The sequence below is a fragment of the Acomys russatus genome, chromosome 1 (assembly GCF_903995435.1).
Source record: "Acomys russatus chromosome 1, mAcoRus1.1, whole genome shotgun sequence".
Lineage (NCBI taxonomy): Eukaryota > Metazoa > Chordata > Mammalia > Rodentia > Muridae > Acomys > Acomys russatus.
In genome coordinates, this window is record NC_067137.1 from 100167796 (window position 1) to 100180971 (window position 13176).

The window sequence follows — 13176 nt, forward strand, 5'->3', positions numbered from 1 at the left end:
GACAGCAGGTAGCCAAGAAGAGACTTGATACCCTATGAGCATATACAGGGGGAGGTAATCCCCCTCAGGAACAGTCATAGGGGAGGGGAATAATGGGAAAATGGGGGGGGAGGAATGGGAGGATACAAGGGATGGGATAAACATTGAGATGTAACAAGAATAAATTAATAAAAAAAAAACATTGAGTATGATATTTTTAAAGAGAGGACAGAAAATTAGACAATTATTTATATCCTAAACAAGAATATACAGATCAAATATTTTCCACACAAAAAGGAAATATCCAAAAATGGAAAGCTTTGTTGATGTAGACCACAAAACTGACATAGGAAACAAAGAGTTCAGTAATCAAAGTACAAAACCATTCTCGGTAACTCAGAAGCTTCTGATCTTAGGTAAAACTCAAAGTCACAGCTGCCTCAGTTCCCTGATCTGCAACAGAAACCATCACTCTAGGGTTTCTCAAGCCACCCAAGCAGGACCACGGCAAACAAGGGCCTTTCCAATGCTGGCACAGGTAATACTATTAACACAAGAAGTGTAGCTCTAAGAACAATCCCACACCGAAACACAGGAACACTGTATTCCCCAATACTGTACATGTGCATTCCCTGTTTATACAATCTTGAAGTTCGTGGCTCTTAATTAATAAAGAAACGTTTGGGAATTAAACTATGTCATGAAGGCTGAACATGGTAACCCATGCCTATAATCCCAACAAGGAAAGACAGTTACTGAAATTCCATGTGTTCACCACTTGTCCTTCTGTAATTCTGAAGCAGTGGAAATACGCTGAGTGAAAAAAATGCAAAATCCCCAATACTGTGATTCTTTGGGGTAAAAATTTATTGCACATCTAGTGATGCACAGTGTGAAAAGTGTAGCAAGGAAACAAAAGCACAAAGTCCACCATGCGGCTTACAGACTCGAGGAGTCAGTGGAAGGGGCAACAGCCAAGAAGGATGCAACATTCTACACAGGATTCATCTTTAACATACTAAAGGAACAATTGACACTAGACTCTGGAAAGGTAATCCACGGAGAATTCAGGAGTGTGCCTGGTGCATAACATCGGTTCTCCACTGTCGTAACTGGAACTTAGATCTGCAATGGACAGGCATTCGCACTACCATGTGGCCCTATCCTGTAGTGCCTGCCAACTTTCATCCCTAGTATCTCATCAACGATGTTTGTTCAATTCCCCATTTCCCTCCATTTAAATCTCCATATCCTTGCTTCTCTTTGAACTTTAATATCTAAAAAGATACCTCAAAATATGGATTCCACTATTAGCTAGTTTTCTATACAGGACTCTGCCTGCCCATTTATTTAGGTACCAATTCTTTCTTGCACTCTTCTAGCTTGACCTAAAAACACCAAAACTTTAGCCTCCATCATTTCTGACATGACAACAATCATTGTTTGAATGTTATCACAAAATATTGTCCCCATCATTTTGTGCCTGTAAATCCCTGAAATTTTTCCTTAGATCAAACCATCAGTATGCCTCGCCCTCCACTCTGGCTGGTCTCCCTGATTTCTGTCCTACCACCTCTAAGCCAGTTCTCATATCACTAGAACAATACTTCCACAATACAAACATGAGCATGCCACTCCTCTTTTCAAGTTCCTTCCCCATTACTCATTAAATACCAATCTGGATCTGAGTTCCTGAAATGGCATAAGATGCCTTTCCCCATAAACCGAATCCCCATCTCTGCCTGGAGCATCCGCGCTGCCCTTTTCTACTTCACCGTTTCAGATTCTACTCTGACCAAATCACTTGGAATTTGTGTGTAACTGTCATGTCCTCTCTGCATGCATGTGCTCCCATGTGTCATGGATCTATCAGAGACGTCAGACCTCCATGGAAGCCTCAGCATATATGCAGCAAAGCTCTTGCATGTAATATTCAAAGTTTCTCCATGGTCACATACCTTTTCTAACAAAGCAGGTTCCTCTAGGACTTATTAATGTTTGTGCCTCAGAATGTAATATAGCATCTAAGACATAATAGTATTCTCTGTTAAGCAAAGGAAGCCAAAAGCTCTGCCATGGTCTGCTAGAATTTACAACAAAATCTCATCCTTAATCTATGGGAACTACTTCCTTGGCATTCCTTAATAGCTACCTCGCTCCCTCTTCCTATAAAATCTTATCCTGGTGCTCCACTGGTTAGTTTATCTGCAAACCTGAACCAACTCAGTTGGACTTCATGTTTATGTCATGCCACTGCTACCCAAAGCGACATTGATAAAAAACCTACCCAAACTGCTAGTTCTTCTACAGTTAACACTAACAAAAGAAATTCGTTTCATAGATTTATGAGAACAATTACCAAATGTCCTCTGAGGTCCATCCTATACTGTGAGATGTCAGCATGGACTTGCTGAATAGCAATTCTACTTTCCATATAGTTTTTGTCCCCTGATTTCAGATCTTATCTCCAATACTTATAGAGCTGTCTAGTCATAGTTCACGGGCATTACGGGATTGTAGCCCATCAATAACCTAAGCCATCTTTCTAGGAAATAGATTCAATTCCTCCCTAGTCAGTTGGTCAGCATGGTATTTTTTATCACACCCTTTTACACTGTGGACAGAACAGTTGTCTTGTGCAGCATTAAAGCTGTTCTGATCAGAAGTTCAATCCCATTAAATGATAAGGGAAAACTGCTCACTAGCTCCCAAATTAAAGAACTATGATTAAGAGTCATCTCTGCCTCTCATAATTTAACTGAACCACTGCAGTGAAAGCTTTCTGTTGAGAAATGATAGAGATTTTAACTTGAAAGAAAATTCTAAGAACATTGCTCTTGTTGTCAGAACTGCAGAGTTAGGGAAAAGGAAAAGAGAAATGTTAAATTAATGCATGACAGAAGGTCCCAGCCAAGGAATTCTGAGATACCAAAACATGTACATTCCACATTTCCTATGCAAGAGGCAAAAACATAAATTTGCATCTATTTCTACCAAAAATGGTTGGAATGCACAGGATTGATGTTTTTGAAGAAAAAGGGAGAACTTTATACAGTAAGGCAAATTCTGTGTTTCTTCACATTATTTGGTTTTCTTACTCTCCTGCCTTATGCATGGCTAACCTTCAGAGGGACTCCCTGTCCCAGGACCACTTCCCACGTGGTTTTTATTTTAATTTTATGTGCATGTATGCTTTGCATATGTATATGCATCTTTGGCCTATGCATTTTTCTGTGCATCTCTGGTGTTCCTGGTGCCCCCAAAGCCAGAAAAGGGCTTTAGAGCCCCTGTAAATGAAGTTACAGATCGTTCTGACCTGGCTTGTACGTGCTAGCAACAAAACTCAGGTCCTCTGGAAAAGCAATCAGAACTCTTAACTGCTAACCCATACCTCCAGCCTTCACATAATTTTTAAAGACCAAATTCAAGTGTTGAGTCTTTGCAGTAGCGTGTTATTACACACCTATAACATTATACCCCACCATCTTACCAGCACAATCATCAATTACTTCTTAACTTACCTGTGGACCTTTGTCAATACCTTCAAACAGCTGTAATAACATAACATACTTCAAAGAATGTTTTAGAATCTGCCCATACCCAGTATTAGCCCTGAGACTACATGAGAGCCTTGGTGACTGACACAAAGGATTATACCATAAATGAGTGTTGGCGGAATGACAACAAACACAGTGATAAGACGTTATTTTTAACGTCAGACGGTAGGCAATATGTTCATCCATTCTTTACATGGCAATGAGCATGTTACTTTCCTCCTGTGAGGCTTCAGTTTTCTCATGTTTTCAAATAAGCATAGTGGGAATGGGGAAGGCAGTCCAGTGGCACATATAATGCATAAGGCACAGCAATCAATCAACCAGCCAACGAACCAACAGTCTCTTCATACAGTAAACTAGAAAAATGGAAGTATAACTCATCGTTTTATACTACAGGTGGCTTTTATTATGAAACTAAAAGACTTAGGTATGTGTTTATTAAAGTTGAAAAAAATTATTCTACAAAGAACTGAAAGTACATAGGACTAATAATATTTCATATATTTTAATCAATGAATTTGTAAATTGATCTAACATATAGAAGTAGTTGTTACACAGCCCATAAAAGTGATAGAAGAAACAGAAGAGAAGTTGAGGGGTTGCTGATTTATGATGGAAAATTTCAGACACTAAATAGGTACCATAATATAGAATTTTTAAGTGGGAGGGAGGGAGGAACAGGAGGATACAAGTGATGGGATAACAACTGAGTTGTAATCTGAATAAATTATTTTTTTAAGAAAGAGAATTTTAAAATAAAAAAGAAAAGTATTAAATTTTAACTTTTGATAATTTAACACTGTTTTGTCAATGAATCATGACAGAGAACTTATCTGATGGACATAAAATAGACCCTTCGCAGCCTATAAACAATAACTCAGGGAGTGATGTGCTTTAGACAAGCAGAGTCAGCAGGCTGTACGTTTACACAGAAGAATCAAGAGGCACTTAATAAATATGTATAAAATAAACATGAGTTCTGGCTATTCTGGTCTTTAGGCACTTCCAGAGAGATCCCAACTAAATAAAATTCAAAAGACTTTGTTTCTATTATAATCTGGTTCATAATTCAATATTTTTATCATCCTTTACTTTCTAATTCTTTGTCTATAATAAATGTGAATACTACATGTAAAAAACAAAAAAGAAATTTAGATGTTTCTTCCACATACTAAAGTAACTCCTCTCTGGCAACCAAGTCTTACATCTTTATATTCTCAGTTAAACAACAAAATACATAGTTAAGCTAGGCATGGTGATGCATTCTACATCTCTGTGGGTTCAAGGCCAGCCTCCTCTACACACAGCTAATACCATACCAGGAGGGATACACAGTAAGACTCAGCCTCAAACGAAAACCATAGATAGATAGATAGATAGATAGATAGATAGATAGATAGATAGATAGATAGATAGGCAGGCAGGCAGGCAGGCAGACAATAGACAGACAGACAGGATATATATGGTTAAACCAATTATGTTTTCTTAAATATCATAAACTTTAGGATTCTATGATAAAGTACCTTGCTTTCAGCTAACCAACGATGTGGGTCATAATGTACTTCAGGGCCAGAGGTAAACACCTACAAAAAGAGAGAAGAATGTTCAAACTAGATTATTCTCTGGCATAAACATACATAAATAAAATTTTTGACCACAGCATGCAAATAATTGGTTCTTAAATGTAAGGATGTGACAAGAGGCAGATTGTATCAAGCACACAGTCAATTTCAAAGCACAGTCACTAGTGCCTACCATGCTTTATTTGCTTGACAACAATAAACAGCCAGCTCAGACACAGAGACATGAATGGCCTAGCTGTCAAGGGCCATTATCACTAATCTCTGGAGTTGAGTCCATGAGGTTTCACCTGGCGAGCAACCATAATTAAAGCCTGTTTGTTTCGCCTTTGATTTCTACTTGGTGCTGTTCCATGTAATATAATTGACAAAGGTTTAGATGTATCTACATAGAAACTGAATTCTGTCGCATTTATCCATCTTAAACCTCAAGGTCCATTTTGTTTTAGTAAAGATTGCAGAACAAACAACTCATCAAAATGAATCTATGCAAACACTGATTTACATTTCAGAATAGTCACAAAATACTATATTAAACTGTTGCCTATATTAACTGCCCTGATTCCCTTTATACCAACTCATTTGTACTATCTCTCAACATCCGGTTTTGCCTTATTACTGAGCTAAACTGCACTCAAAAGTTGCAGGTGTCTATAAATGTAAACACAAATTATATTATTCTTAGTTCTTCAAACTCTGTGCTACATAGGATATTTTTGCAGGACTTCTCAGTGTTGTTGTTTAATTATCCCTTCTTCCCTAAAGAAATGTCTATTCCTAGTCTCCAATATTTCCCTACTTTCTAATATATGTGCACATTACTTCTCTGTCAGAAAAACAATAATTAATTCACCTAAACTTACACTTAATACATATTAAATAGTCACAACATTCCAGACACTGAAGTATTGTAATGTCACACCCAGCTTTTCTCTCAATCACTCTTTTCTTTAAGTCAAGCCCAACTCTAGCGTTGTTTTTGCTTGTTTCGATTTGTCATGTTTTGAAACAGGGAGTTGATGTGTAGCACTGGCTTCTCTGAAACTTTGTAGACCTGTCAAGAGGAAGCTGGCCTCGCTTCTGTCATTGCTCCCATGTTGAAATTAAAGGCCTTCACCAGCACACCCAGTTCTAACTCAAGGCGTAGGTGCTCTAGTTTTTCAATCAGGCTTTCTCTAATTGCCCCAAATTCTTTATTTCTCCTTCTTCTTTCAACGATGTACTGTGTTGCTAAATACCTGTAACCACCCATTTGTCACCAATTATACTTTCCTTTTCATTAACCTCCTTCATTAAATCTTTACTACATCAATTAAACCTTTACCTTGAGTAATAATAAATACTTTGATATAAAAAATATAATCAATGTTCTTGTTTTATGATTTGCTCAACAGATTTACAAATGATTTCATGTGTAAAAGAACATCCTTAACCAGTTACAAGCATAGCTCTGGGCTATCAGTGCCATGGGAACAAGCTACCACATAAAGCCAAACTATAAATCAAATACAGCAGGGTTTCTTCACTGCCAGGCACAGAAAGCATACTCAATATCCAACAATGACTACACAGTAAAGTGTCTTCAATAGTAAACATCAAGGAACTGTGACAAGGACATTGTAACAGACCTATGCTATGAAATAAGACAAAAATAGAACATGTATGTATATCTAAACACAGAATTACATTCAGATCATGCCAAAAGGACAATTTGTTCCCTTTAAAGAAACATAATATTTAAGAATGTTCTTGTCCATGAAAAACGGGTGTTTTCCTACAGTTTCAGGTAACAAGGCTTATGATACATCTTACAACAAGATTCACACATTTTGATTTTAATACTCACATGTGACTAAATTAAATATTTAAGCAGCGAGTAAATGCTGCATTGTTTTCATGTACCTCCACACGAAATTAAAGTCACATACTCAGAGAAGCCTTAATATTTAATAAAATAGCATTAGGTAGGAAAAAGACAAGCCAGCATACAGCAGACCCCGTGCCTCCCCAGGATCTGCTTTCCACTTTGTCCACGCACTGTTCATCTTAGTCTCACAGCCTTCTCACAGGGACGCTGCCTCAAAAGAAGGTAGAGGGAATTACAAACTGTTCATTCTACCAATTGAAGTATTTATATTAAAGTAGAATATAAGAAGCTTTAACTGAGATAGTAGAATTATGTTTTCATTTTCTTTTAAATATCACTGAGAAAAAGAGAAGAACATAAGAAAATCATAAAGGGGGAAAGAGAACTCAAAAAATCATTCTCTAGTGGAAGAATAAAGAAAAACTGAGCTCCAACATAAAACCAGTTAAGCTCAATACCTTATTTGGGTGTAGACATGCCATAAAGTAAGATAAACACAGCTGAAAGCGATGCCGCAACCTAATGTGTTAGGGGCATGTCAAGTGGACTATAGTGGGGCTAGAGTCTACACTTGGAAAGGTCTACCTTCAAAGAATTCAGACATCCATGGGACACATTTTGTCATCTCATGACAACCATTAATTGAGAAATAATCAATCCTTCTAAACATGAGGGAGCATATACTGATTAGAACTTGTTTACTTGATCGGGCTTCAGTCAGTTCACAAAGTTTCAAGTCCGACTTCAGATTTATTCACACTGATACCCAGAAGCAAGTAGCGAGCCCCTCCGGATCTCGTTCTCTTTTCTACGCTATATTTCATGGGTATTAAAGGGATGGGTCGGTTTTAAGGGCTAAGGAAGCACTGCATACACCATACTTATCACTAAACCTCTCATCAAGAATTCAAGAGATGGGGGCTGGAGAGATGGCTCAGTGGTTAAGAGCACCACCTGCTCTTCCAAAGGTCCTGAGTTCAATTCCCAGCAACCACATGGTGGCTCACAACCATCTATCATGTAACCTGGTACCCTCTTCTGGCCTGCAGGTAAACAAGCAGACAACACTGTATACATAATAATAAAATAAATCTTTAAAAAAAAAAAAAGAATTCAATAGATGGCAACAGCATCACTGACAGGCTACCATGGTGGAAAATTTGGAATCCAAGCTTCTGGATTCAAAGGATGTTTTCCTTGATCAATATTGCTGCCTCTTTGTCGAAAGACTGTCTTTCACTGAGTGAGGCACAAGGAACTCAATAGCACAATGTCACACTTTCACCATAACTGTGTAGTGATAAAATGGTTTCTAACTCGGAAGCAATGCAAGAGGTTATTTTTGTTTCATAAAAATCTCAGGAATAAAAATGTGACTGCCATGTAATCACATGTTATAATCCCATTCTAATTATATATTAGAAAACTAACTGAAATTTTAAGGCACAATGAGAGCTCATAATTACTTTCAATTTCTCCATTGAGTCGCTGGAGAAAGTTTTACAAGCTGCGTCAATTTCCTTCCCTATTACACCAAGAATGGATTCCTGTTCTGTCTCCAAACAAAGAAGCTGATCCTTGAGCTGTAGCCTGGCCTCTTCCATCCTCCTTAAGTGCTCTTCTTCATTACTTATATGTTTCTCCTGTGGCATGAGAAATAAAACAGAACCTTATTAGTGGAGCCAAGACACAGTTATCTATGCAACCAAACCTAAGAACTGGATTAGAGAACAGATGTAACTGGCTGTCCCTTCACTTAGCAAAACACATATCCCATGAGAATTCATACATAAACTGGAAAATACTATAGAATTCTATGAACAAAAGAAACAATATTTAAAATGTCCTTTCACCTAAATTCCCTCACAATATACTCTTACAAAGCTCTAACCTTTTGAATGTTCTCATACAACACACATGCTTTTAAAGATAAAAAGTTAATAAAAACCAAGATGAAAACACATTCCAAGTAAACAAATACATTTAATGAAAAGAAGTTTGTTGGGAGTCCTTGAGAGATTACAAGTGCTGTGAGGTCTCCCCTAAGCAGAACAATTTGCAATTATTACTATTTATTATATAATTCTCAATAGGTATGATTAAACAATTTCATTAAAGCAGAGCATCCTTGATGTGAAAATGAAAAATCTCCAATGGCCCCATGTCCACAGCTTTAAGAACACTGATACGACACTCAACATCTTTCACCTTGGATTGTGGATTTGGAGTATTTAACCGGTAAAGTCAATACACTATAAGATAATCAAAAGCTCTAAAATGTGAGTTGTTTCTGATCTCAAGCATTTTGAATAAGTGTGCTGAAGAAATTCAAAGCCATATAACACAGGGCATGTATGATAATGAAATTACTAAAACTGTATAAATAAACAGCAGGCCACAATCACAATCATAGTGTTAGTTAATATGTAATCAGTCATTGAACACTAGCCTAGCTCCCTAGTCTACCCAGTAAGACACAACTAAACCAGCAATAGTATATGGGCATCAAAGCCATTTTGAATTTCATGGAAATAAGAAAAACTAATAATTGGAGCTGAAGAGATGGTTCAGCAGTTAAGAACACAGGTCGTTTTCCACTGGACCTCAGTTCAATTGCCAGCAATCACATGGTGGCTCACAACTGCCTGTAACTCCAGTTCTAAAGAATTTGATAACCAATTCTTGCCTCCATGGGCACCAGACACACATATGCTGCACAGATGAACTTTTGAGCAAAACACTGATACCTAAAATAAATAAATAAATAAATAAAAACAGGGCCAGGCGTGGTGGTGCACACTTTTAATCCAAGCACTTAGGAGGGAGAGGCAGGCAGATCTCTGTAAGGGTCAGAGAGAGCTAGGTCCTTGACATATACTTTAAGATTGTATAGCTAGGTATTCATGTAGGGCTCCCAACAGTGGGCCTGGGAGGTGCCTCTGAGTCTTTTGCCTGCACTTAGGATCCTTTTCCTCCTATTGGGTTGCCTTGTCCAGCCTTCATATAAAGATTTGTGCCTAGTCTTACTATAATTTGATAGATCATGTTCAGTGGATAGCCCTGGGAGGCCTGTTTTATTTGTTTATCATCATCATCATCATCATCATCATCATCATCATCATCATCATCAGGAAACAGAGGAGGAGAGGCTCTGAAGCAGAGGAGAGGTGGGGGAAGGGACCAGGAGGAGTAGAGGGAGGGAAAATTGTGGTGGAGATGGAATGTATGGGGGAAAAATACAAAAGAAAAAAGAGTAATGCCTTAATAAATAATATAAAATGCTTCCTTTAAATTCAGCTTACTTTATAAATTAAAGCTCCTCGCGAACAAGCACAGAGCTTTCGACACCTTGTCTGTTGCCCTACATGCAGCCTTACCTTCTTTTCCACTGTCTCCTATTCTGACACAGTTTCTCAAACATGCCTACTTGCAACTACCCTGAACACAGAGATGTCACAACACTGCCTGAGGTTGTTCTACCTCGGAACAGGGCTGGGAATCCTGAGAAGCCAGGATTCATGTCAACCCATTGCCTGGATCTGACCCTCAGTTTTATGAACTTGGGACTCGAATTTAGTTTCTTCTGAAGACGCCAAGCACTAGAGCACCATTAAGCTCCTAAGAAATGAATGCACAACAGAGTATGCCATTCAATGAGCTTTATCTGTTTCTAACAAGAGCCAAAACTCCCATTCGCACCAGAATGCTCACATTAGTCTAAACAGCACCAGGATCCCTATAGACTCAATACAGAGAATGTTGTCTAATGAACAGGAAACAGTTTTCTTTTTGAAGTAATGCTTAATCACCCAGATAAAATTCCCTTTCTTTCCCACTACCATTTTATTTGAGGAGGTTTCTGACATCACACAATGCTTTTACTTTCTCTATATGGGTCCCATGACCGTCAGTGTAAGAGGTAAGTTCGTGCACTGTGTGTTACAACAGTGCTGGGAATTGACTGTGCTTAAATCACCCAGGAGTTCAAGTGCTGGAGGCTTGCTCTATGAGCAGCTCCTAGATGAGGGCCGCTGGAGAGGCTGTCCACAATAGAAACTGGCATTGCTCTCAGAAACTGGCTTGCTTTCCCTGCAGGACTGAAAAAGGTAAACCCTCCCAGAATTTGGCTTATTGTCTCATCTGGTAGCTAACCGGCCCATGGCCCCACCATGATGTGATAAATCCACAGTCCCTCAGAAGAAAGAAGTAACACTCTATATAAAACACTCTTCTATGTATTAGAGAAAAGATAAACAAGACTCAAATTCTCAGTAAATCGCTCAGGAAAATTTTCCACTTCTGTTCCACGCCATTCCTTGAAGCTGGGAGTGTGTGAAAACTCCTTTGTAGAACACAAAAACTTAGCTCTTTTCCTAATTTTTAAATTAGATGTTCCACACCTTGGGAAGGCAAACCAAATTCTGAAAAAGGATGGGCCAAAAAATTGACTACAAGTTAATTCAGTCATCTAGTCAGATTTGGAGGTATGTGGGCTTATAAGCGTAGGTAACAATATTTGGCCAGTATTCAGGCATTCCCAGGTACTCTGTTGAGTTCGGAAAGGGCCACATCCTACCATCTTTTAAAAATATTTCCATATTCTTAAAGAAGAAGTAAAAAGACAGTATCTTAGAAATATTTAGAAATCTGAGACACATGGCCTACCTTCACTGTTTCAGGACAAATAGCAGATATCTGGGAGTAGAGGAAAGCCAGGGTTTGTTTGTTTGTTTGTTTGTCTGTAAAACTATGGAGATAAACAAATGGAGTTCACTGTAGCAGTCTAGAGAATTTAAGAAGGTGGATATCCTTGCTAGTAGCCAAGTCTAAGAAGGACTTCATAGCAGCCTTATCCATAATAGCCAGAATCTGGAAACAACCTAGATGTCCCTCAATCAAAAAATGGATAAAGAACCTGGTACATTTATACAATGGAATAAGTTATTAAGAACAAGAAAATCAAACCAGATCCAAGATGGTGGCGAGCAGTGTGGACCGCGTTTGGAGGCTCCAGTGAACAATTCAGGGAACTGCACAGATTTCTGAGCCAGGAACACCGAGGTCCGAACAACCACGGCAGCGGGAGTGCTCCACGGTTCAGAGGGACCAGGGTGCGGAGGACCTGCGTGCCCCTGCACTCGGGAGGAGCGTGGTTTTTCTCTGATCAGACCGGCAGCGGCAGAGGCAGCAGCACCAGCGGCACCAGCAGCGGCGGCTGAGGTTTGCAGCTCATAGCCTTCCAGTGGAGGCGATTGGTGTGGTGGCTGGTGGGAGTTGCTGCGGGAGAGGGAACTCGGGGCAGGATTTGGGTCGCGTGGAGCCTTTGGACCCAGACTGGACTCGGCGGACAGTTCGGCCCCAGAGTCCCGGGTACTGGCCCAGCCCAGCAAGCAATTCTGCCTGAGGCACTAACTCAGTGTGGCCACAGCTCCCCTGCTGTGGCGCAGGCTTAGTTGAGCACGCAGCTCCACATTAGGCAGCACCTCAGCTCAGCGGCAGCTCCCCTGCGGTGACACAGTCTGGGCGGAGCACTTGGTTTCACCACAGGCGCTAACTCAGAGCAGCTGCAGTTCTCCTGCTGTGGCGCAGGCTTGGCCGAGCACTCAGTTCCACCCTAGGCGCCACCTCAGCTCAGTGGCAGCTCCCCTGCAGTGACACAGTCTGGGCAGAGCACTTGGTTCCACCATTGGCCCTAACTCAGAGCAGCCGCAGTTCTCCTGCTGTGGCGCAGGCTGGACAGAGCTCTCAGTTCCACCAGCTCTAAGACTCTGGTTGGACACAATGTGCAGTTTGAATCCAGAATTCCTGGCTGAGATTGGTGGTCAGTTCGGGCCCTGAGTCAATAACTGACCACAGCACGCACTTTGGGCCAAAAGGCCCTAGTGGAGCTTGGTGCGTAGTCCCAGCCCCAAAATTCTGGCTGGAACCTATGTGCATTTTGTGCCCAAAATCCCTAGCTGAGCTTGGCAGACGGTTCAGGCACTGAGAATCTAGCTGAGTTCAGCCCGTGGTTCAGTCCCAGTGCTCCTGGCTGGACGTGGCAGTGAACACAGAAGGCTGTGGATACCTTGGCCTGACCCAACGCTCATTCAGAGACCCAGAACAATTGCAGGATCCACAGGAGAGAGGGGCTGAGGATCACTGGCTGTGAGAGACCAGAACAACAGGGCTAACCTCCTAACATCCACACCAG

General features: G+C 40.1%; 1 protein-coding gene across 1 annotated transcript in view; it reads right to left on the bottom strand.

The window, feature by feature from the left end:
• The window catches only part of Cep128 (centrosomal protein 128), a 362133-nt gene that overhangs the window by 216481 nt on the left and 132476 nt on the right, over positions 1–13176 (bottom strand). The window contains exons 16-17 of the mRNA XM_051150095.1: positions 8450–8626; positions 5060–5119 (exon numbers count right to left, since the gene is read on the bottom strand). Coding sequence (XP_051006052.1) covers positions 5060–5119; positions 8450–8626 — 237 coding nt within the window. The remainder of the gene's footprint in view (positions 1–5059; positions 5120–8449; positions 8627–13176) is intronic.